This window comes from Acipenser ruthenus, chromosome 13 (genome assembly GCF_902713425.1).
Source record: "Acipenser ruthenus chromosome 13, fAciRut3.2 maternal haplotype, whole genome shotgun sequence".
Taxonomy (NCBI): domain Eukaryota; kingdom Metazoa; phylum Chordata; class Actinopteri; order Acipenseriformes; family Acipenseridae; genus Acipenser; species Acipenser ruthenus.
In genome coordinates this window covers 4,395,001-4,421,087 of record NC_081201.1, presented here as the reverse complement: position 1 = coordinate 4,421,087, position 26,087 = coordinate 4,395,001, and the positions used below count along the sequence as shown (strand labels likewise).

The following is a 26,087-nucleotide window of genomic DNA, read 5'->3' as shown; positions in this document are numbered from 1 at the left end:
ACATGGCATATCCTCTGTATGTGTTTATTTACCTTTTGTGTTTGTTATAACATTTTGGACACCTCAAAACCTTTTGTGTTTTTGAGCTACAAATCTGCAATCAGGCCCATGCTAAATCTCCTCTGAACTGGTTATGGAAAACTGTTCCCTCAATGGTTGCCTGGATACCGACCAGCAGGTAAACAAAGACCTACATGGATACCCAGATGAGAGTTGTTACTGATTGGATAACTCCTGTAATAAGTCAATTCAGGGCAGCATGCATATATATATATATATATATATATATATATATATAATTATTATTATTTATTTCTTAGCAGACGCCCTTATCCAGGGCGACTTACAATTGTTACAAGATATCACATTCTTTTTTTTTATTTTTTTTTACATACAATTACCCATTTATACAGTTGGGTTTTTACTGGAGCAATCTAGGTAAAGTACCTTGCTCAAGGGTACAGCAGCAGTGTCCCCAACCGGGAATTGAACCCACAACCCTCCAGTCAAGAGTCCAGAGCCATAACCACTACTCCACACTGCTAATATGTCCAGGGATTGTGACAGTTCTTCACTATAAATAGAAGCTGCTTGCTTGAACAGCCTGTGATACAGAGAGCACAGGCCAGTGAGTGTGTGAGGTCCAAGTCCTGTGGAGCCAATCTGTTTCACCGTGGCTGTGATCTAATTGATTAATGTGACCTAAAGTCACAGTGCAGGGTCTTTGCAAGCCAAGCCAAGTGTTAGGTGAGCACAGACGAGAGACGCTCTGGGGAGAGCAACCGTTAATGACCTGTTTTTTATTGTGTTTTTTTTGTTTTGTTTTTTGCAGCAGGCAGTGCGTCATGCTTTTAAAAATATCTTGCTGGCTTTAAATGTGACTTTCATGACAGGTGCAGCCTATATTGAAGCAGCACTTTCCTCCTAGATTCTAGGTTATTTATTTCACTGCAGAGTGCAGAGTTTATGACTGTGCCCTACTACCATTAGGTAATGCCCCTTCCATGATGAGTTGAGTGTTCAAATGAATCTGAGCGACAGCTACTTAAAAAAGTAATTCTTGTGGCCATATCAACTGCCTTCTCTAATTTGAAAGGGCACTCCTAGGCTGCCAAGAAGCTGGGGAAGTGAGAGGAATAATTAAACTGTATCAGAGACTCCCAGCTGTGCACCTTGTTTGTGGACCAACATCTTAATTCTCTGTCATTGCAAATTCAACAAACCCACTCTGCATTATTTCTTTTAAATGTGACTTTAAATGTATTTGATTTTGATCTGCTTCCCTATAGTATTGTTCAGTGTCTCAATCATCATCGTTCATATAATTTAATACGGGAGATTAAATTAATGATAATTTAATAGCCTATGGCTACCAATATGTTAACTGCTAGGATAATAAGCATTAAGCATTACAGCTATAGCATTGGACGAAGAGGGGCTTGCCTGCGTGCTGTAAAAGTAAAGGAAAAGAAAAAATGGGGGGGGAGAGGGTGGGGTCATCTATTCCATGTGCTTGTTTCTGAGTCACGTGATTGAATCACGCTTTGTTTGAGAGTGAGAGAGAAAAGAAAGAGCTAAGTGTCTAATAGTCTCATAACAAAGGCAATTGACTTTGCAATGAAGCTCTGCAAAGTAATAGCATATTTCCTTTAGTTGGTATCCATGTGGAATGTACTGTGCTGTACATTATTATTATTATTGTTGTTTTTTTTTACATACTGTTCTGTGCCTTATATATGAAATACCGATAGACTATACACAGTATATACGTTTCACCTAAATCAGCCCTTTTATGTTATAGAGGATATTTAATACAAGTTCTGGCGCATTTTCAGTTTTACAAAATGTTATTAAACTATTATTGCCAGCCACTTATATTTAAAAAATAAAATACATAAGCCAAGAATCTGTTCCGGGTTCTGCAAAGCCTTGTTGTTTGATAAAGTGCAATTTTTGATTTCTTTGGAAAAGTTCAGCTGGTGTAACCTCTCCACATCAAGACAGATGCTTTATAGATCAGGTTTTTAAAAAGGGGGACAACCAGATTTATTTGTTATTGAATGAATGAGCTAAGTAATTTCAAAGTTTGCGGGTGAATAATCTGATTCTGCATCCTGATTGGATGGGATGCTCTGTAACATCCTCTAGTATTCTGCTGTGAACAGCTGGTTAGGATGTATATCCTGAATAATTCTTTACTAGAATAAACAGCATCATGCATGTGAACTTTAGCTTGCCTCGTACTGAAAAGGGCCCTGGCTTCAATTTAATTAGCTGACTAATGATAACGAGGCGATGCTGCTCGAGGTGCTGCATGTGTGTGTGTCTCCTGCTGCTTGTGACTTGTAACATCAAAATGAATTATTTATCAGTGAGTACATCGTGTGTATAAGAGGTGCCATCTCGTGCAGGTCGGGGGAGAGAACTGTGAAGCAAAGCTCTGGCTGCTCAAACTGTATAATAAGAGACAGCCTACACACAACATATTAGCTTATTATAAAAAAACAAAGACTACTCAGGAACTACTATTAGACATAAAAATTAATCTCAAACCAGGGAACTCTTCAATGAGCGTCATATCCTTGGGGTGTATTAACGGGTCCCTCTGACAGCCAAGCTACTGGTTTTGTTTTTATACCGTCTAGACATGTTTAAGAAATCGGAATAAACATGGGACGTTTTCAGTTGAAAATGGGCCACAGCTTACTTTTGAAAAATTAATAACTGCCCTCATTATTTAAGACAAATGGCTTTTAAAAAGCAGACCCTTAGTGGCGAGTCTAGTCTACGTTTACGCAGTGTGCAGATGGAAAGATGTTGCTTAAGCAGTCGCTTGTGCTGGAGAGCTGGGGAGCATTTTTAGTAAAGCTAGCATATCATTTGTATATGACATCTTCTAGAGGCTGCCAGGTCTGTGCCAAGCAGAGACACCGTGTGGGCTAGACTACAGCATCCACCCTGCCCTGTGCGGCTTGTGATTAAAGCGAGCCCCACGCACCAGATGCAGTCTAAGAAAAACCCTCTTCTGATAATGAAGCCATTCTTCTTTCAAAATTAATAGGGCTTTGAAAGGTCAGCACAGTTTCTCAACACTCAGGCACAGTGGATCATCAGCACAGCATTGGGGGCTGCAGTGTACTTATGGGAGGCTGGGAATCTCTCTTCCCTTGGATTGAACCACCAGATGTTCCATGTTGTTAGTATTAGCGGTCTCCCTACCTGAAGTTTCTTTTTTAATTGTGAAAAAAGGCTACACAACACGGGCTCTGAGAAACGGCATCTCAGTTTGAATATTGTGTGACTAATATTGAATGTTTAACAGTATTGATACAAAACTGTGTAAGTTCAAACTGTTAATTCCCTGGACGCTTGACAGAAAGGGGGGGAAGAATCTCCTTTTTGGCAAGCAGTGACAGTGCAGGATAACTTAACACTGTACTGAGCTCTCGAGTTTGAGTTGCAGCTTGTGCATCATTCTTATTTCTGTCAGTCTGATACCGGTGGATGGAAGGAATTTTGGTGTACGTGGCCACCTGTTACCTACCAATCACAGCCGTGCCATGCCCTTGGGGGGTGGGGGGTGGGGGGGGCATGGGGAAGAAAGTTCAGATTCAGACAGCCAAGTAACACGGTGGAACGGTACCATGATCAGAGTGCTTGTACAGTGCTGTAGTTCTTACCATGGTCCTTTGTATATGAGACGCAGCGCCAATTTTTAATCAGTGTGCCTGTCTAGCATTGTCGAGTATGTTGCTAACTGTGAGTGTGGCAGCTGCTGTCCATGGGACTCCTCTCACAATGAGGTCACTTGTCTTTTGCAATATTTTTTTTGTACGCATACGGATAACCATCAACCACAGAAATGGCAGCATGTTTTTGTCTTTTTTTTTTTCCCTGGCAGTCGTTTTAAAAAAGATATTTCCCCAATAGCCGACGCTGCAGACCTATTAGCTTTAGGGACTAATACAATCATTTTTTTAGTCAGAGGGAAGCGTTAAGGGAAATTTGAGCAACGATTTAGCAATATTTATTTTGAATTTTAAATATTGCTCCATTGATAATTATTGATAAATATTGCACCATTGATAATGTCAAGCAAGTTGTTTGCAGCAAATTCCTTTGAAATCCATATGTCGTTTTTTTTAAGATTTCTTTATTATAAATAGATACATTAAAACAGCCTTGGTTAAGGCCATAACATTAATATTTGAGCATCCTTTTTTTCTAGCCAAATATTGCATTCTTTTTGACTCCTGATTTAAAAAAAAAAACTTGTTTGCCAAAGATGGAAGCCCTTCTGCCCTTCTTAGAACTATCTAGGGCAGTCGTGTAGCTCAGCAGATTAAAGACAAAGCTCTAAGAAGCAAGTCGAGAACATCAGGTTATCTGTCTCCCAGCATTAAGGTTTTCCCTGGCCTGCACCAGGCTTGCAGTAACTGCTTACATGCATCAAAGAATAGCTGGTCCTGTAATATTGTAACAGGACTCTTAACAGACCAGTTTGATGTTGTGTGGAGTGGCCAAATCAATTAACCCCACCAAACCATTTTAAAGTAATTTTTATTTATATGTTTGAATCATTAATGAATGCATTAAAGGGTGATGAAAAGCCTGTCTCATTATAAGCACTTTAAAAACAGTTAGCCAACATGGGCCAACCCGAATTAGCCATCCGATGTGGGATTGACAGATAGCTGCCTGCACACACTTACCCACCCAGAGGCATATTGCAGTTGGTTCCTCAATTTATACAGGTTAACTGCAGAGACTGTCTTGTGAAGGCTGCATTCCGGGAGTTTACAGGAAAATATACCTGGTCTAGATCAGTGTAGATTTCGAGTTCCTCTCATTGTGCTGCTCCACTTGAAAGAAAATCCACTGGATTAAACCAGCTTCTTAGTTCCCATAGAAACATATTTCCATGTTCTTGTATTTCTCTCCTGTGTGGCCTTCCAGTCACTAGTCTTGGCAGTTCCCTGTTTTTATTTTTAATGCCAGAGTGATTCGCAGCAGGTCTGTTTTTATCTTATCTCCTATTACAAATGGAGAACAATCCTGTTATTCCGTTCCTTTTCAAACCCAATCTCTGTTTATTGCTGATGTATATATTTTTAAGACTAAATACTCTATATTATTGTTGTTGTTTAAAAAAAAAAAAAAAAAAAAAAAAAAAAGATTGGCATTATGTTTGCCATGGAGCCATTAAGTTCTGCAGCATCTGATACTAACGTTCGACTAATACTTTTGCATTGAAAACATTATTGGGAAACCCTATTGAGATGTCCCTATTATTCTAGCCAGGCCAGTAGTCGTGCAGGGATAATTAATGAAACATGGATGAAAGAAGGACATTTGAAGGGAATAGCAGTAGCAATGGTCTGACCAAACAGCGCTGTAGTAAAAACTGTCCTGCATTCAAGTCTGTTGATGACTCTAAATAATATTTAGGTATTTTGAAATTCAAAATGCACAGTATTGTTTATTGCACTGAAACAGTATAGAATAAGCCATATTAAAAAATGAAATTGGAATAGTTAATGATTACATCCTCAGATTTCAGCTGGAAAGCATACATTGTCTAATATGTAATTAACGTTTTTATTTCCACCAATTATTCTGTAGATTCATCACCTCACTTAAAAAAAATATTCCTAATAGGGGTCCAAACCTTTGTAATTATAAGCAATTTGCTTATCCATAATGACCGCAAGTGCCATACTTGTGGCCTTTTGCAGCCCTACAGTAGAGATAAATTAGGTAATCACTTATAGTGGTGAACCACAAAAGCAGCACAAAGGCTGGCTAGTGACCCACATTACACAGGACATTACTGCTACTCTTTGTGTGCACTATGCTGTAATGACCATGAACAATACAGAGTGTTCATGGGGAGTGGAGAGGCAGCAACTCCTCTTTCAGAGCCTAGCTCAGCGGAGCTCAGTGAACACACAGCAAAACCCCTGTTCCCATACCAATGAAAACACAAGGATCATGCTAGGATATGTCAGTTTAAAGCATGAACAGGGATAAGGAAGGATTCCGTGCATGCCTTACAAACAAAATGCAAACAAACAAAAGGGTTATACTTATGCAAGGGATGCATATTACTGTTTCAATTCCTGGGTCAGTTCACCTCAGCCATGTCTTCGGGGTCAAACAAATGTCACAGGGATGTGCGCGATTCCTACTCGCCAGCTAGCCGTTCTCACTCACATGAACACTCTTGCCCCTCCCTAGTGTACACACAAGTCTACACACAAATGTCCAATACAAGTACATTTTTATAGTGAAATTGTACTTGTATTGGACATTTAGAATGACAATGCTCGGACCTGGTTCAGATCTGAGTGTGGATGAGTGTACATCACAGAAAACATAGATATTAACGTGATAATAACTGAAATACAAATTGTCACAAAGAAGGTCACTGTAGGACAGAGTAGGATGTTTGCCTACTATAGAAACTGCACTGTCCTGTCTTGCACATATTTTCACTGTTCTCAGTGACAGGGTGGTGTATATGTTGATAAACTATGTGCTGTGTAGTGTATTAATATTCTATCTAGCTCTGTAAAGGGCACAGTGTTGATTGTCTTTCACAGCAGTATAATGGTGAGATTATAAAATCATACAAACCGGGGGGGGGGTTGGGGAGGAGTGAGTTGCTTTTCTCTTTATGTAGCAGCCTCCTTTCAACTTCTTTTAATTATCGACCCAGTCTTGTTCATATGGGTCCAAGTCTCCCCATTGACAGTGTTTTTAAGTGGAAAGTTAAGCATGGTGTGCTGCACTCTGTTCAGCTTTCGGGTTGAAGTTCCTCTCTTTTGTAATTTCTGTTTCATTACAGCAAAAGCTCTCCTCTTTTTTTTTTTTTTTTTTTTAATAGTAACCTTTATAAAAATTTCCCCACACGTCTATCTAATTTGTCTGCTGCTCGGCTCACTCTGAGTTTCAGGCTCACAAGGCACTTGTCTGCGCGCCATCTGGGGAAAACACCCAGCCTTTGACAGCCACAGCGGCACACGGTTATATAAATAATTTACACTCCAAGGAGTTCTGTCTCCCCTCTCTCTCTCTCTCTCTCTCTCTCTCTCTCTCTCTCTCTCTCTCTCTCTCTCTCTCTCTCTCTCTCTCTCTCAACTTTCATTTTCTCTTAACAAGGAGAACAGAGCCCGCTCCAGCCGAGGATTTCAATGATTTGAAGACCTTTTTTTAAAATCTTGTTTCGATTTCTAAACACACAGGCATATTATACTGGATTCTCCTTTATTGTGTGGAGGTTTTCACTACTGCTAGTGGTCGCTATCTGTTTAAAACAATGGCTGCAGATTCAGTATATACAGGCTAACTTCACTATAACGAACCCTCATGGGACCTGGAGAAATGTTTGTTATATTAGGGTGTTCATTATAATAGGGTTTGGCAATTTTCTGTATCAGAATAATGACAAAACAGCAAATTTGAATTGAACATCAATATATAGCATTTTATGAAGTTTCCTTCACATTGATCAGCATTTAAACGGTATTGTGGATTAGGTACTCGTGTCACTTTTGTGGGTAACCGCATTGCAAAACAGAGACATGGGAGTTGGAGTTGAAACGCTGACACAGGTGCTCAGGATTTATTAAACACAAAACAGAAAGTAAACAAACGGGTCATGTGACGCTACCAACGATGGTAACGCACAGAGGACACATACAGAAAACAGGCAGGCAGCAAGTCTCAATCGAGTGCCCATCTAAACAATCATTTGATCAAACATAACAACTCCAAAAAGCACACAAAACAAACCCATTTCCACATATAAATTACACCAACGCTAATTTCACCCTGTGCAGGGCAATCACCCTGCTACAGGTATGTTTAAAAGAAAACAGTAAAGAAATGAAAAAGGAAAGAATTTACACTTGCATGCTGAATACACTAATTACATGTCCTTTCTCTTGGGGAAAAAAAACTATCCAGCGTAGATTGCTCCTCACGCCCGTTGCCTGGTTGTAGTTTGTGTGAAGATGACGGACATGCAATGATTGCATTCGTCATGCATGATTCGTACTACAATAGGTCATCTTTGAATTAGCGTTATCTTAGAATTAGTCAACCATGGTCTTTTTCATTGTTTTCACTGAGAGAATAACACATTTGACACTGGAGAAAGTTCAGTGTCAGTCAGTACTGAGATCGTTGTATCTGGGTCGGTCATGTACGTGATCGCTCTAATAGGGCTAATTTGCATTGAAAAAAACGGTTCTTGCTGTTGGGATCGTTCAAAACGGATGTTCGTTATAGGAAGGGTTTGTTATAGTGAAGTTAGCCTGTATTTGAATAGCCTAGGCATAAAATATTGTCTTACTGCAGATTGTTTGGGGAGCTGGGGTGTGGTGGGACATTTCAAATTGTCAGAAGCATACATTTTGAGTTTATTTTGACAGCAATGACAAACACGCTTGCATGCTTCAGTCCTCAAGTGAAATCTCTCTCTCCCTGTCTGCTATTGGTTGGAACAGAGCCTGCAAACAAGTAATTATCACGATGGGTTGTGATGGGAATTGGCTTCCACATCCTGTTTGTAATTCCGGCACTGTTTCAAGCTAGTGTGGTTGGTAGTTGTGTGGCTTTTCAGCTTGGGATGCCTGGTCAATGAAATAGTTAAGGTGGTTCAATACATTGAATATATGATTCTGCTGTTAATGACTGGTTTTCTGCAGTAAATTGTATTGCTCAATGTCTCCAGCTCTATGAGGCTGTACTGGATAACCAACAAGAAACCATTAATCTGTGTTCCAGTTCCCATCTCATTTTCTAGCATTTGAGTCCTATCAATGATCTTACTTGATTATCTCCTGCACAGATGCATTAAAAAACGCAGTGCATCTCTTCTGCTTAGAACACAGACTGGCCACAGGTGGATAGTATTATTTTTTGAGTAACATGAGTCTCTAGCAGCTCTGAATCCCTGGTTTCAGTATCAGTGCAGACTGGGATTGAAGCTGCTATCTCTGAGACAGAAAACACTAACTGACCCCTTGTCAAACTTAACTTAAGTCCACAAACTTTTTTTTTTTAAAGTCGTTGCCAATGTTTTTTTTACCCCAGTTTTCTCCCCAATTTGGAATGCCCAATTATTATTTTTATCCCGGTTCACTGCTGCAACCCCCAGTCGGCTCGGGAAACGGAGGCTGAACCACACGTCCTCCGAAACGTGTTCCTGCCAATCTGTCATTTTTCGCACTGCGGATCCACAGCAAAGCCACCAGACTATAGTGCCGGAGGACAACACAGATCTGAATGGCTCCACTGCAGACCCGCAGGCGCCCTATCAGCCACAGGGGTCGCTGGAGCGCGGTGAACCGTGGATTTCCCTGCCGACCTAAGGCCTCCCTACCTGGGCGGCGCTCGGCCAGTTGTGCGCCGCCCCCTAGGAACAACCAGTCACGGTCGGCAATGACATAGCCTGGATTCGAACCTGCGATCTCCAGGGCGCATCCTGTACTTCACCCGGGGCACCTTTACTGGATGCGTCACTCAGGAGCCCCTGACTGCGTGACCTTTTGAATCAGGAAATACTATCTGTTGGTCTGTCTGTCTAGATCTGGTAAACTAAATTTCTCTACAGTGCAATTGCCATGTAGGCGTAGCCCCCCCCCCCCCCCCCCCCACACACACACTTTTTTTTACCAATTGCATCTGATCTGAGATGTCATTATGTCAAAGCAGTTTCAATAACTATATTAGTCTTTATTGGGATGGTGGCAATATGATTGTATGCACTAACAGATCAAAGTTACTGTATGTCAGGAAAAGATCAGTACTGGAGATGACTGTCAGAGGGAGGTTTTAAATCTGAAGGGGGGGGGGGGGGTTCTCCACAGACCACAGATTGAGAATCAGATTTATTTAAGATCTGGTCTGTGTACCCCAGCTGTGTTTAGGGACAACATCAGCTGAGATTGATAGCAGCATTAAGACATAGACTAAGCAGTAGCTCTATTCAGCTCAGCTGAGATGGTGTGATATTGGCATCCTGTCACCGCGCTGGATACCTCCCCTGAGCACCAGGTGATGGATGAGCGTCGGCATTGATCTAAATAATTTAGGACTTTAAAGGGGTGGGATTTCACTCGATCATTAATCTCCAAATACAAGATCATATCAAGATATATAACTATTCTCCTGTTTTTAATACAGATGGATCCTAAGTTTGCAACTATAAAATATAGGATTAAAAAAATAAATGTGAGCATCCCCCAGGAAGATTAATTACCCTTAAAAATCGGTGTATAAACACAAGAAATTGTTACTCAATTCACGTTGACTTCACCCCTCTCTCATTTAAAAAAAAAATTACCTTTCCGTGCAGTTGGGCAATGTCCCTCTTTCCTGACTCGTATCTATCGCTGATTCGTTCTGAATAGTTTAAACCTACCCCAACTACTGAGGGACAACAAATTCCTACATTTCTATTGGAGACTCCGCTTGCCAGATTCAAAACGAGATTACAATTACAGCTTGTTCGCTATATTACAGTTAGGTAGTGAGAATTTAAAACAGAATAGCAAATTGTGGTGAAATGTAAAAAAAAATGCCTAGACACACAAAAACCCCAGAAGAATATGTCCGTGACCAGAAGGGTTTCGTTGTGAAGGACGGCAAAGGAAAGAAGGTACAACTAAATATGCAAGTACATTCAGACGAGTTACTACTATTGTGCCAGAAAAAAACACCCAAGCATTTTGGAAAGTAACTGACAACAATAATTTCATACAGTATATCAAAAGCGAACACCCCGAAAAAAACGATGTACCTAAAACTCGAAAAATAAGCACCGAAAAAAATGCAATTAATAAAGACAGAAAAACAGTAGCCCTAATTATAAGACTACGTTACACATTTACCATGGTAAACTGTTGTTAGGGTCTGCCAAGAATCCATTGTCACCCTTTACTAAACAGTATTTAAGTGTGTTTATGTAGTATACTGTAGTTTTTAAACATTCTGCTAAAAAGCTAATACAATATATACCGTATACCTGCATACATAGTAGCCGTGTTTTTACATTTGTGTTTCAACTGAGTGCTTGCAATTTTACTTTAATCCTGTAGAAAGAATTGCCGATGGAAGATATTAATGTTGACAATTTAAAATGAGCGGCTGTTGGCTTGAGTGAGGATCATTTTCTATGAATTAGTCTGGAATATATAATGAAGCGATGATTGTTTTAATTGAAATTCATTAGGAAACCGTATTGGTTTCGCTCATGATTCAATTGGAATCTGTGTCACTTATTCAGAAGTGTTGAAGGGTTTTGATAAACAGGTAACTGTTTGAAATGAGTGCTTGTGCATTGTGTTCCTCTACTGTGTGATTTTAGTATGATTCGCAAATTCCACATGCAATTCTTAAATATATCTGTCAAGTTCTAAGGCAAACCAGTAGAGCTGAGTTGTAATTCATAGAAATGGTAAACCTTTTATAATTTACTTGAATTGCAAATGTTAACTATCTTCTTATTAGATATTTGAAAGCGGTTCTGTTCAGACTGAATTACAGCTACAGTACTTTAAAAACCGTACTTGCCCTGTAGAAAAAATCTCCTTGTAGGACTACCGAGATTAAATTAATTTTACTAACTTGGTATTTTTATAGTTTTTTTCTTTGTCTGATATTGCACGCTGCAGTCAGGGAGAAAGAAGCATGACATTTATAATGGGCTGTGGCGAGTGATCTCTGTTTCTTTCATTTTTGATTAGGCAAGATGTATTATCCACCCAACTGAGACTACAGCTGTACTGCCGCAGAAAGAACGAAAAAAGATAGTTTGTTTTTTTTTGTTTATCACCCTTAGCGCATGGAGATTTAAGCTGATTTAAGAAACAAGCTCATTTATGAATCGATCCTGCACTTTCTATTATTTATCTAATCCTAACTGAGCCACAAATGCCAATTAAATTCCCTGCTGTAAATTCAGATTGTGGAATTTTTTTTTCTCAGATTTAAATTAGAGATATATCTTACAGCTACAAGGATGATATTGCCCTTTTTCATGCTTAATGAAATCACTTTAAGATATGAAAGTATTAATTTATTTTGTAATTATATTATTTTTAAGGCTCACAACTCCAGCTCTGTCCCTTGTGGCAGAACTAGAAAGTAAGCAGCTTGTTAACTAAGATTATTATTATTATTATTATTATTATTATTATTATTATTATTATTATTATTATTATTTGGAATCAAGAGAATTCTGTTGAAGCGTTTTTTTGTTTGTTTTTTTCTAGAGCACAACATTTAAAAAAAAAAAAAAAAAAAAAAAAACACCATTGCAATGCCAGTACCGTAAGTTGAGCACAAGTTAGATCAATCAACATACAATATTACTGCATTTGACACACAATATGAATTGGTTGTCAATACTATAATAGTAATATTATCAATGATACCTATTGGATGAATATAGGATTTCTAGAGAGTGCTTCTGTTCAGATGTCCCGGTTACCTCAGAGGTGGCAACCCTACAGAAGCATTTTAAATGAATGTTGCGAAACATTAAGGTGTTTGTCCTCATGAGCAGGAGATGGTGTGACTATGAATTGAGGCACAAACATTGAAAGACTGCCTTGTATGGCTATTGTAGGTATCAGAGGTAATGAAACACAAGGCACCATATGGCATTGCTAAACCCTCGGAGATATGTTTAGCACAGCTACAAAATGCATTGCAGTCCTAGGCATTGATTGTGTGATAAATATTGCACATAGTTAATAGAGTACCTTTCCTCTGAGCCAAGGTATAGGTGAGCTTCACAAATCCCTATAATGCAAACAAATCCTCATAAAAAACCAAGGCAATAAACTCTTTGTATAGCACATTGACCCTACTCTCTCTCTTATTCATGTTCTTGGCTAAACTGACTTTACCAGTAAAACCATAGTTAGTGTCTGGAACCTGGGAACTCTGGCTAATTAAATGTTCTTTGGGCCACGTACATTTTATTTTCCATGTATGCCAGCTGTGTCTTGCAGCTCTGTTGTTTTGCAATCCAGGACAAAGAACAAAAGGCTGGACTCGAAACCCTGTAAAAGACTTGACCCTCTTCTTACTGCACACAGTTCTAAGGGACTTTAATAGGCTTTCTGGTTTTAATGCTGTACAGTGTGCTTTACATCAGAAATTAACCTGGGCTGTTTGGATAGTAAAAGAGAGCCTCTAATATAATCTGAAACGCATTGGTTTTTAAACCCACCTACTGCTTATAGAGGGTGATTTAGGGTTTATGTATGTAGATCATGGGAACATGCTTGTATTATTTTTTTCTTAGCAGTCGCCCTTATCCAGGGTGACATACAATTGTTACAAGATATCACATTATTTTGACATACAATTACCCATTTATACAGTTGGGTTTTTACTGGAGCAATCTAGGTAAAGTACCTTCAAGGCCAACTAGGTCATCTAGGCCAACTTGGACATGTTAATACTAATATATATATATATATATACACACACACACACACACACACACACACACACACATACATATAGGGTGTGGGTACTGTATTTGGCCAAATTTAATTTTTAGAATAGAAATAATATAAAATTGCAATTATAGTATTAAAATGAGTAAGCACTGGTACAATTCTGAGGCACTCTCTCATTAGGATGGAGTTGAGGGACAGTGACAGCACAGTGGAAATGGATACATTGCAATGCCTGAGAACTAGCACACCCGGTTGCAGGCTGGCTTCACAGGGAATGCATGTTCTGTACACCGGAGCTGTCATCCCTCTATGAGAGAGCAAAAGGAATCAGTGCCAGGTTCTTATTAACTTGAAAGCCAGCTGTATAATATTTTTAAAAGGAATGGGATGATCTGTGATGACGAGAGAGAAAAATCCTCTTAGAAATATAAACTACTTCACTGCTACTCAGTGTCTAAATGAATGCTGTCTATGGGTGGAATTCCTTACATATCATCCAGTATGTTGTTGCAGGAATGATCTTACTGTGATTTTGTATTTATTAATATAACATACAATTCCATTCACTGGATTTACAAGGGATACCTGGGGCAGTAAAATGCATGTGTGCATTTGTTACCATCCAGTATGTGCATACATGCAATCGCTTATTAACAGCATTGTATCTGACAACTATTCTTAAAACAATATCAAAGTAGAATGCCCTAACATTGTGATAGCTGTGGATGTTCACACATCTGTGCTGTGTTTCCATGTGCATCTACAGTATGCGTATGTCTGTGTCTCTGTGTGTGTGCTTGTGAGTCTGTGTGGTTGTGTGTACAGTATATGCATTTCCATTACTTTCTGTAAAAAAAAAAAAAAAAAAAAAATGTTTCTAATCCCTTAAGAGGGGGGACAGAGAAGGTATTAAAAATGTCTAAATGACAAGAATCAGGGCTGCGTACAAATGATAAATTCCCAACAAAATGCAGTCTCGATAAATAAATAGACTCTGAAAATAGATCTGTTGCATTGCACCACTTAGGGGCCCAGGAAGACATGCAGAACAGGTAATTGGTTGGATGCCGAGTGTAATTCAGGCTCAGCAACTCCATTTCACAGTTGGCAGACTTCCCGCATCTAAACCGAGAGAGAGAGAGAGAGAGAGTGTGAGCAGGGGGGCAAAGAGACGAGGGGGGAGGGCTTAAAGAAAAAAAAAAAACATCCAGCTCCTTCGCTCTCTTTTTTTTTTTTCTCTCGCAGTTTCTTTTTCTGATTTAAAGGGCAGGATTGAATTCTCATTTAATAACCCCAATGTCTGTTCTGTGAGCTACGAACGCGCAGCCTTGCTGTAATAATACTTGAATTGGAATTGAAGCCTGCAGGCAAGGAGGTTAATTTTTCAAGCTGTTTGTTACCGGGGTCTGATAAATAGGCATTGGCTGTTTAATCATGTAGCTCGCAACCACGTGATTGCTGCTCTCACCCTGGCTCTCGTTCAGAAAGCTGTTTGAAATAAAAGCTTGCCCTTTTCAACTAGGACATTTTCTTTTATTTATTTTCTTTTTACAAATGCACTACATCCCTCGTACTCAATTTTATTCCCCAGAGTGGTTGTGTTTGTTTTAAAAAAAAAAAAGAAAAGAAATGAGGAAGGGGGGGAAGCTGTCGAAATTGCATTCTGCCAGTGTACAAAAGCATAAAATTTAAATCCAGGGAAATCAAACTCAGTGCCCAGTGGGATTGTTCTAACACCTCTCTGTAAACATTGCTCCCATTTCCCCTGTTGAGGTTTAAGCAGCCAAAAAACAGTGGTTTGGTTTCGAGGCAGACTGAAGTGGGATTCTGTTTTGTGTCCTCAGATTTTTTGCAAATCCCAAGTAATTTGGTTAACTGTTTATCAACTGGTTATCAGTAAACTCATATAGAAATAATAAGCAAGGTTTTCTTGCAATTTTCCACTTAATTCATATGAATTTGCTCACTGTGTTAAAATTCTGCTTGCCACTGAACATTTATATTTGACATGATCCTGATTGCTAATAGAACCCAATTGGCACTGGTGAAATCGAAGTATTTCTCACAGAGTAGCACGTTAGTCCTTTTAAAGACAGCAACACTGCCCGGTTCTGTACACAGGCTCTGTTAGTGGATGGTGGGACAAAGGATGCACAATGATGGTTCATAACTGTCTTCACTGCTATCTGCTGCCAATTCACATACAGCCCTAATATATTCAGATATGCAGCATCTTCAAATGTCATCTCAATAAATATACTTAACCATGGACCTGTCATGTAAAATACATGGGAATGTCAGACGAGAAAAAGATAAGCAGGACAGGGCTACTTGAATGTCTTGAAATTCACCAAATTGTAGCCTGGGGTATATCTGTTTGATTTGTGTAAAATATTACAGTATTCCTAATCAGTAGGCATGCCAAAACTGATGGGTTCCATACAGTTTACATGCTGTTACATGTTTGGCAGTGCAGGATTGCTAGTGTACTTTTCTTACTATATTTTAAAGTTCCCTTTCAGATTTTATTTAATTGTTAGGTTCTCATGACAGAGGCATCAAGAATAAACTAGAATATATGACCTGACACATTAGTGGTGTACCGTGATCTTATGTATGAATGACTTAATTTGCAATATCATTTATTTCATATAAATGTACTGCCGTTTGTAGAAAATCCCAAACTTATTTGATTATAGGAAAAGTCAGTAGTTGCAGGGGGTTATTTTGAACAGTACGCTTATGTAACAGTATGATTATATTATAATAAAAACAATACAAAATTATAATAATTTGTGAAATCTGAAAAAAATGCAAGCTTTCCATTCAACAGTACACTTACTGTAAACCATTATTGCCTTAATTATTGCATTGCTAGCGAGAGTGAATGCACTAATTGTGTTTTCTCTAGTTTCACTGCATGCTCTCTCCAGGGCTCTCTCTGCAAAGGGTTCCTGGTGATGCGGGGTAGGTTTGAAGCAGCCAGAGCATGGGACTCTTGTTTTGAAGGGAACCCTCGCGCTCTGCATTATCTTCCTTTTGAAACCCAGATGACAAACAAGACCTTAGCGTCTGAGGTGAAAATCTATCAACAACTGAGCGAGAGAAATAAGCTCTGTCTGATGTGGTTGCAAACTAAAAAAAGGTAGTAATTTTCCATCACTTTTTGAGATTGTACTTGAAAAACACTGAATGCTACACAGGTGAGCAGCATGTTACACAGTTCACGGAAAGAAAAAAGCAAACTGCCACATGCTATATACAGAAGATTTTATTTTTTTTTCTCTGTATTCAAGAAATCAATATTATTTTAAATACGTTATGTTTAAAAATGTATTGGAATTGTCAAGTAGCGTTTGGGTACCTGTAGATGGGGAGCTATAATATTTGTAGTAATTTCTAATTTGCTTCGCTTTTGAGTTGTGACGAGATCATAATCGAAGGAGATGTGGTGCAATGGAGGCATGCAGTCCCTCAGTTCCTGAATCAAACATCCAGCTCAGCTGAAGGGTGAAGCCTGTATATTCGCCTTCTTTTGGCTTGTTTTTATAACCCATAGGGCAAGAGTCTTCCTCCAGCAGTACTTATTGGCTGTGCTAACTCTTGAATGTTTTCACTGAGACAAAGGTACTTATCAAGCACAGCTGTTACTCACCTGCCAAGTCTATGTTAACACAATTGATTCCTCTTTTGTTTTCCAAAAGAGCATCAATCTCTGAACTGCTTCAAAGGACACTTGTGAGGTTTGATATTTAATGCAAGTCTGTAAAATGTATTGCTCAAAACAATAGCTGTTTAAGTTAAAGTGTAGTTTATATTATTTTTAAACTGTAATTCTAATAAAAGTGGTTGCCGCAAGTACACCTTTTAAGTTATTTACTGAATTGTGTGTTTAGAATAATAATAATAATAATAATAATAATAATAATAATAATAATAATAATAATAATATGTTGAAGTTGTATTTTCTATTATCTGTCCAACTTCCCCCATGAAGCAAGGAAGGCAACTAATCTGGATTAATACTGTCTAAATGATTAATTCTCTCTTCCTTCTGAATGCAGAATTGATTATAAGATTTTGCTTTTAACTTATAAAGCCCGAAATGGATTGGCACCAACTTATTTTCAGTAGTTGTTGACCCCTTACAATACAAGTCGTGCTCTAAGATTGCAGGCTGTGGGGCTGTTGGTTCCGAGAGTGAATAAAGATGATGCGGGAGGGAGGGCTGTACCATCTTCAGTCAAAAAAGCAGGGAATCTTTCTATTTTTAAAACAGCATTGAAAACTCTTATAAAATGGCTTTTCTACCATAATTTTAACACTGACTATATATCGTTTTAGACTGTCTGTCTTTTTAACTGTTTTATAGAAATGATCTTTGCCTTTTAAATTTTGTATAATATTTTAAAATGTTGTAAAGCACCTTGAGGTCCTTGTGATGAAAGGCATTATATAAATGTAAGTAAATAAATAAAATTAGTCATGTTGGCTTACAGTATTGCTGCGTTTTGCCAATGGACTTCGGGGAAAATAAATGTGCACAAACTTCTTCAGCAGCTTCAAATGCAAATGCTTGGCACAGTGCTAAATATTAAAGTGGAATACTCTGTATTTGCAACCCTTTAAGTGTTTCTTTACATCCGGTACAATGCAGCACCACATGCTGGTGGAAAACAACATGATAGCAAGGTTCTTAAAGTGCCCTTCTTCAGTACTGTAGCTCAGTAATCACATGCAGTATTATGTGCTGTATTGCAGTGACCTTGGAAGCTGAAGGTTGATGGATAGGATGCTAAGGGAGAGATTGCATGAATAAAATACAGCATTGTTTCCCTGTTCTTTAACCATGGTTATGATTTTAAACCTATGCTGTATCTGATTGCATTTAGGTCAATGCGGTATACAATGTATATAAAGAAAGATGTATATAAACAAGCCTTGATATTAGCTGGATTTAGTTTTCTGGCTAGCAAGCAAGTGTACCACCATATTCCCTGGCTTACACACACTCTCATACTTATGAAGTGCAATGTATTATGCACTTGTTTGGAGAAGAAGTGCCTTGCTAAGGTGATAATATTCTTGTGCACTTTTAAAATAAGCAGGGTGGGGAAAATTCCCAGGCACAAATTACTGTCAACATGCCTCATACAACTGTAGGACAGGCGAGAGACAGTGACGTTAAGAATCCAGGGTGACTTATAAACTTTCAGTGCTTGTTTGAATCGCCCTGAACAACACAAACATGTATCTTTCATAACTTACTGGCAGGGCAGAGCAACATTTGCAGGAAAGGAATGCACTCTGGGCTTGTGGGCTGTTTGAAAAGGGGCCAATTTCTGGGAAAGTGAAACATTTGAAGCCTCTTCAGTGCGGGCCAGTTGCCAAATTTCCACTTCCTGGAATTTTTTCAAAGCTGAGCAAATGAAGTTTTTGGGGTTGAAAACAAAATCATGCAGGACAACCTTATTTTTCTGAAAGTGAAAACAGCAGGAAAAGAACCTGCACAATCACACCCTTCATTCTTCAGTGCTAGAGACAGCTGCCGTGTTGAATATTCTTCCTGGCTTGCGTTAGCTGCTCCACCTATCATCGTGTATTCCCGAATCGATACCAATACTGTCCATTTAACAACAGAGAGGTGTAACGGTTATAACTATGGTACACCTAATTAGTCAGTGTGATACTAATTCTTTATTATATTTATAGAGGTAAATATGAATTCAGTTTGAAAAGGTAGAATCATTGCCGTTTTTAAGAATGAATATCTACATTTTGAATGCATCTCTGAAAAACACATAAACACGCTTTATTGTTAAGCCCTGTTTACAGCTTAACAGAAGCAGGGGGGCAGCACTACAGCATGTTCTCTCAGAATAGATCTACTTCCTCTGCTGGATGGATATAAAACATGTCAGCTATTTGTTATGATGCGCATGTAAGTAGATTTCAGCTGCGCAGATCAAAAACAGTGATGTAAGAGGGTCCCTGTGAAAGAAACACACAACACAGTAATTGTTCACATGTAATGTAATCGCTGTAATAGTTCAAGCTTCCAGTGTTCTTTGAACTCCTTTGCACTTCAGCTATTTATAGGATCAGCTGATAAGTTGCCCTCTTAACGACAGACTTACTGTGCATCAAACCAAAGTACCCTGGAGATGGCACAAATGAGATAACAGTAATCTGAATCAAAATAAAAGTTGAGAACACGACATTTCTAATGTATTATTGTATATACTGTGTGTGCATTTACTATATGCATACACCGATACGTATGCAAACTCTGTAGAGATTTGATCTATATAAACAGAATTTGGGTCATTGATCTGTCGATTGAGGGCACAATAACAAAAGGGTTAAAACCCTTTCTAAGCAAGAGAGTACGTGATAGATTTACAATATAATCAGAGCAGGCTTTTGTTTTATCCCTGGCAGAAACATACTGCTAAACCTGCACCAGTGTTGGGAGAATAGACAGCATATTTGATACCAGACCTTTTAATCTCAGAGCTGCTGGCGTGAGGTTCACACTTTAAGGAGAAATAAGTGTTGTGTCAAGCACAATGGGCCGATTATTACAACACTGCCTGCTAACTTAGGCAGAAATGCTTGTTTATCTTCAAAAGGTTAACACAATTCTGCGCTATTAACATTTTTGTGTAAATCCTTTGTTTCCTTTTTCAGCATGGCATTTAATCGTATCGAAATTCCAGTTGAGAGTCTGCACAATATTTACAGTATTTGGCCTTATTGGGTTTTTTTTGCAGGTTTAACTGTTTGAATACTGTACAGGAGAGATTTTGATATTGGATGATATTTTGGTTTTAATGATGCAGACAGTGTAAATAAAGTTTTACTAGATCAATAGTTTGCCCATATAAACATACGGTAGTTTTGGCAGTACTATAGTTTATGGTTAGGCTGTGCTCCTAATGCGGTCTCTTCTAAATAAATCTACTGTGCTAGCCACACCTTTTAAATAAACAGGCTTGTTTTATCATGTAAACAGTTCACTTTAAGTTGATTTGGTGGCTTTACCTTTTGGATCAGTGGCCTCCATGCAGCTCAGATTACAGTTGGCTGTGGTTTGTTCAGACAAGAGAAAGCTTGTAGAGGATGTTCACTTGTTACTTTGTCTCCCTCCCCTTTCACTCTCCCCAGAGGTTCTGGTAACGATGGCATACCTGGAGCTAAATTGCCTTTCACAGTCATGCAAATAAGAAACTCAGTGCCTAGCTTAGTCTTTCAATACAATTCTAGAAATTATAGGACAAGTCACATGATCTCAGGATCTGCTTGTTCTTGCAGTGCCAGGAGTCTAAAAAAATAGCATGTTCTCATCTAGCTCTAGATCTTTTGTGGACAGAAAGATTTTAAAGTGTTACAATATTTAATGCTCTCTTTAATTTACTAATACCAGGTGGGCGATAGCAGAGAGTTATGTGCTTGGCTGGCTTCCTACTGTAACACTCAATTACTGTTACCTGGGAGACCAACAGAGCTGTTTGCATACAGTATACAGTTGTGCCCTTTTTAAAGTACATAAAAAAGACTTACTTTTAGCATTCACAAAAAATACTTGTATAATTAGTTGGTATGTGTCCAAATTTAAAATTACAGCAATGTTGTGACATGTAGTATTACGTTTAAGTGGTGGTGTTTTGTTTTTTTTTTAGCACTTCAAATTACTGGTTTCTAGCAGGGCCATTCAAACCAAGATTTCTAACTCCCATTTTAGCGTTATGTAAGTAAGTTACTGTATTGATGTTAACTAGATAAGTGTTTCCCCTTGCCAGTTACCTTGAGATGACTGAGCCAATTGCATTACTGTATTCGCTTTTTCAAGTTCCATTATGTTTGGTTAGCATGCAGTCAATTTTCCTTTGGTCCGACAGCATAGTTGATATTCATTTAGGTCTAACAGACTCCCTCTGTTCTCCCTGCCACAGGAGAAAGATGTACATGGCTGAGCAGCCAAGTGAGATCACACTTACTGAGATAGCCAAGTGTGAGCGCCTGCCACTGAGGGGCCTTTATTTCTCACTTATCCTGCAGCTCACCTAGCACTGATACATACACTACACTGTGATAGCATATCATAACCCTGCCGCACTTCGGAGGGGCCTGATTGGAATTGTTGAGGGAATACATTTTGAAATATAATTTCCTAAATCAGGACTGTATCTTTAAACTGACCAACTAATTTCCTTTGTCAGGCTAATTTTTTATTTTTTTTTTAAACAGAGAATTATTCTGGATCGACAGTGGATAACAGCTTTCATTTTAAATTAGCAAATCGGGATTTCTTCCACCAATTCCATGGTTCTCATCTGTGTCTTTTATTTAGTTTTCTGCTTTTTTTTTTTTCTTGTAATGAATATAAAGCGGTCTTGAAAGGTGCCAGCCTGGCAGCACTTTAATGGACATTTTTTTTTCATGGTGGTTTACCACAAAACTCTAAATTAGTTGTCAGGGACAAGCAGTAAAAAGCTGCTATTTATCTGGAGTAGCGGTTAACTTTTGGGTGGGGGGAAACCCAGAACACATATTTCTGCACTGTCCCACTAAGCTTGTGACAGGGCCAGTTTTGAGTGGAGGTGTTACTTAACCAAACCTAACAGCACTATCTCTTTCTTGCTGGGATGATAGAGTCCAGCCAAAACAGTGAGGCGTTTGAAATGTTATTCCGCAGTACATCTGTTATAATGGAAGCAAAGGAAGTCATCTTAAACTACATGGGTTTTTGCTTAGTTATTTAATAAATCAATTGGTACAACAAGTATAGTTAATTATATCATTTTATCAGTTAATGCCAGTTTAGAAACTTTTGAGTTTTAATGTTTTTGTTGTTTTTGTCATTTATCCACGGTTACTCTGTTATTCTATACATAAATGCATGTACAGTACTCAGTACCAAGATAAAGAATGCCAGTACAGCCTGTAAAGAATTAGAGACCATAAAAACAGTTAAGAAAGTAAGGAGAGGAACTTGGAAATATGTACGTCTCGTGTAATACACTCCGGAATGGTCCTTTTAACTTTTCTGACAATCAAAATAAGCGAGCACAAAAATGTGTCTCAACCTACCATGTGTGGTGTTGTTTTTTTTTATGGCTAGAATTGGGTTTTACTTCTACTGAGGCAGCAAATTAATTATTTCACATTCACAATGTCGTCACCTTAATAATTTTAAAATTCTTCGTCATGTATGAGAATCCTAGAGTTGCATGTATACATATGTTTAGCATTGTGTTGTCCTGTAACTACCCCGTTGAGAATGTTGTTAGAACAGTACTTTTGTTAGTGCCGCGGATGGGTCGGCCATTTTGGCTTGAGAGAGGGAGAGAGAGAGAGGGGAAGTGGTCGGTGAGCTGTGAGCTGCTTCTATTCTCTTCCTGTGGGAAAGAGGAGGGGATGTGTTAGTGAGTGAGTGAAGAAAATGGCGGCTATGCAGGGCAACCTTTTTTTCGCCTCAATGCTGCAAACACATTGAACTCCCGTAGCCTTATAATTTGCTTTCATATTCACTCTGTTGCACTTTATATTCATGAGGTAAGTGCATCCATTGGTCTCAGAAATGTTAAAAAAATATAGCGGCTTTACATTAAAATACGTTGTTTTTGGTGATGATCAGGAGCTGATGGCTGGGTAACTTGCAAGTGAAAGGGAGTTTGCGTATGTATTAATAATATCGTGACTTTGAAACTCATTTCAGAGTTGCTGCTGTTGTTTTTTTAGGTTAATTGGGGATGTCTTTGACTTGGAACTGGGGTGTACTTTATAACAAATTACAGTATGTGTTTGATTTCAATAATTTTTGCCAAAGTTGGGTTGATGTGTGTTGGTTACCTGGCGTGGCTGGTTAACAACATTTACAAGTCGATGTGGGCCTCATGGGAAAACAGACAAGCTCTGGTCTGGTGTTGAAATGTAGGTCGGTTACAAGATCGCTTTTTTACGTTCTTGCATTATTTGCATGGTAAATTGAAGTGTTTACTGTGTTATTTGTAACGATATTGTATTGCCAACGTATTTTGTATAAATTAAAACCTGTCAGTGGTATGTACGATATTGATTTACTCTGACTGTATGCAATGGAAACTGCCGTTGTATCGATTTTTGTTATATTCACAAGCAGCTGAATGTTATTTTCAGTTTAGAAGATACGGTTTTTCGTTTTGGTCTGCACACCATTTTCCTGTCTGTTAGTTTCTTATTTAAAATCCTGATAGTTTTTTTTCCCTGTGTTTAACGTTTAATAATCGGACCGAGGAACAAATGTCTGTTTACTATGAGCTAGTCGTTAAGTGAATGCTGTTTTTTTTAATTATTTTAGAATGCGTGCTAAATTAGGCGTCCATAGCCAAATTTAAGACATTGATGTAGGATAACCCGGATTGGAATGCCGTCGTTTAGTACAGAAAATGGAAAGCGGTACAGTCCCAAATAAAAATCAAGCTTATGTGAAGTGCTACTATTACAGTAAAAAAAAAAAAAAGTTGATTCATTTTAGTAGACGGTAGCCGAGATGAAACATTTAGTTTTGCAATGTGTTTTGTCCTTTGCTAATCGAACTGTAATAGTTGACTTTTCTAGCTGTGCAATCGTTATAGACGCTAGCATCTATCTTATCAAAGCTTAATGATTGATACATGTTGAATAATGCTTCACCTGAAGTAAACACTGTTCACAGTGCTGTGTCTGTATCCAGAAACCTGCTAAACCACATACTGAATCAGCGTCAGTAGTTTTAAGTTTTTAAATGTGTCGTTTATTTCTAGAGAATTGGAAGCTAAAGTCACCAAAGAAGCTGACCAGAAGAATAACAGGTATGTGTTTTTTTTCTTCAAGTTTTTAAATGTTCAGAATCCCTTAAGTGTTGTCTTGGGAATTTAGTATTGACCCATGTATCCCACTGCAACACTGACCTTTCAGGAATCTCTAGTCCATGGAAGACCACAGCTGGTGTAAACAAATGTAGATCTATTTGAATTAAGAGACCAACTTGTAGTCTGCTGTAGTATTTCAAATTGTAGAACCTATTGTAGTCCAATATTAATCCTGAGTTCATCATGCAGTGATCCAAAAAGCAAATCTGAATTGTTGACAACCTATAGTACTGTACAGTGAGAATCTGAATATAGATGAACAATATACCACCCATGGTTTTAAGCAAGTAAATACTTACAAAATCAAATGGATCTGGTTACAAAAACATCAGATGGTTCTGAATGTACATAAGCCAAATAGTTAATATACAAAGCTTTTTTCTAAAGTATACATATAATTAATGAGGTTTACTTAATCAATTGTGTTTTTAAAGCATTAAACATACAATATGAATATCCTGTCTGAGTGCCTGGGGTTTTTATTCAAGACAAGGTAGATTAAAAAGCTTTCAAGTGTAATAAATCACAATAAATAGGATGGTTTAAATGTAACCCCCCTTTGTGTACTGTCTGTGTGGTAAGTGATAAGTGGAGACAAAAGATGCAACATAATTTCAAATTTGGTAGAGAATCTGTTGCCAAATTTAAAGTTTTCTAAAACCTGCTGTAATCTGTGGTTATAAATGGCATCCTCTGCTCTGTTATAAATTGGGGAATTAAAGGCTATTTTTCCCCACATGCTTGTCTGTTGCAGGTATACCAAAGTATAGTAATAAGCAATTTGCGCTTTATAAAAAAATATATATATATATATATTGGAAATTAGGTAAAAGGAGTGACAATTGTTAAAGCACGTGGACTTCCTTTATGTTTTGCCCCATGGCTGTGAGAACCGATCTGTGGTAGTAATTGTGATTGTCTGTGTTCTTTGTCTGCTTTAGAGGCACAGTGCAAATGAAAATGTCGTAAAAAAACCCAAAAAACTTTGTAGCGCTGGTTCGTGTCTGCATACACCAAACCTGCAGGAAACACGGGGCCTTTGAAAAGGGGTGTGAAAATGATTCCTTGAACTGTTTGTTCTTTGCATTCAGTCATTGTTCAGTAGATACCCTGCTATCAATGTTTGTATGATTGGCTAAATGCTGTGTGAGGTGAAAAGAACATTAAAAAGTCTGTTCATCATGGAAGGTAACTGAAGAATGGTTGGAAAACCATTAAGCCACCTGCTTTTTATGAGCAGCATCACTGTTGAAATCCCAAACAAATTTAAAAGCAGACAGTATTTCACAAAGTCACAGACAAAGAGCACTAACCAGTGGAGCTATCTTACTGCAAGATACAATACATATCAGCTTGGTGCTACCAGTGACTGTGATAAAAGCATATTACATTTATTTGAGACAAAGAACCGCCATACCTTGGCTGTTAAGGGGCGTATGGAGCTGAAATGCTAGATTAAGAGCATCTTGCTGTACAAGTAATTGACCTCCATGCAGTGGGCCTCTCATGAACAGTTGAATAATTCTGCATGGAGCTTGGCAAGTTGTTTTCTGTTCATTTCCATAACTGCACATGTTAGTAATTAAGGAAATGCCATTCTTTCTGGGTCACATTTCCTTGATTTAGTTCTAGGTACCTGCAAACAGTAGTATTGCATGACTGTACAGAATTCCCCATTTTCCAGATATTTGTTTTTAAGCCCCATAGCTTT

At 38.3% G+C, this 26,087-nt stretch overlaps 1 protein-coding gene across 19 annotated transcripts in view; it reads left to right on the top strand.

Moving 5' to 3' along the window:
• Window positions 1-26,087, top strand: part of LOC117418205 (trinucleotide repeat-containing gene 6A protein-like) — a 94,093-nt gene that overhangs the window by 37,754 nt on the left and 30,252 nt on the right. For 12 of the 19 annotated variants that reach the window (XM_034030946.3, XM_034925925.2, XM_059035494.1 and 9 more), the window contains exon 3: window positions 24,269-24,316. The exons of 2 other annotated variants lie outside the window; for them this stretch is intronic. In XM_034030946.3, the coding sequence (XP_033886837.3) occupies window positions 24,269-24,316 (48 nt within the window). Of the gene's footprint in view, window positions 1-16,516; window positions 16,627-22,733; window positions 23,040-23,098; window positions 23,163-23,395; window positions 23,418-24,268; window positions 24,317-26,087 lie in introns of those variants that run through there. 5 more of the 19 variants (XM_034030950.3, XM_034030951.3, XM_059035486.1 and 2 more) reach the window with 5 other exon arrangements.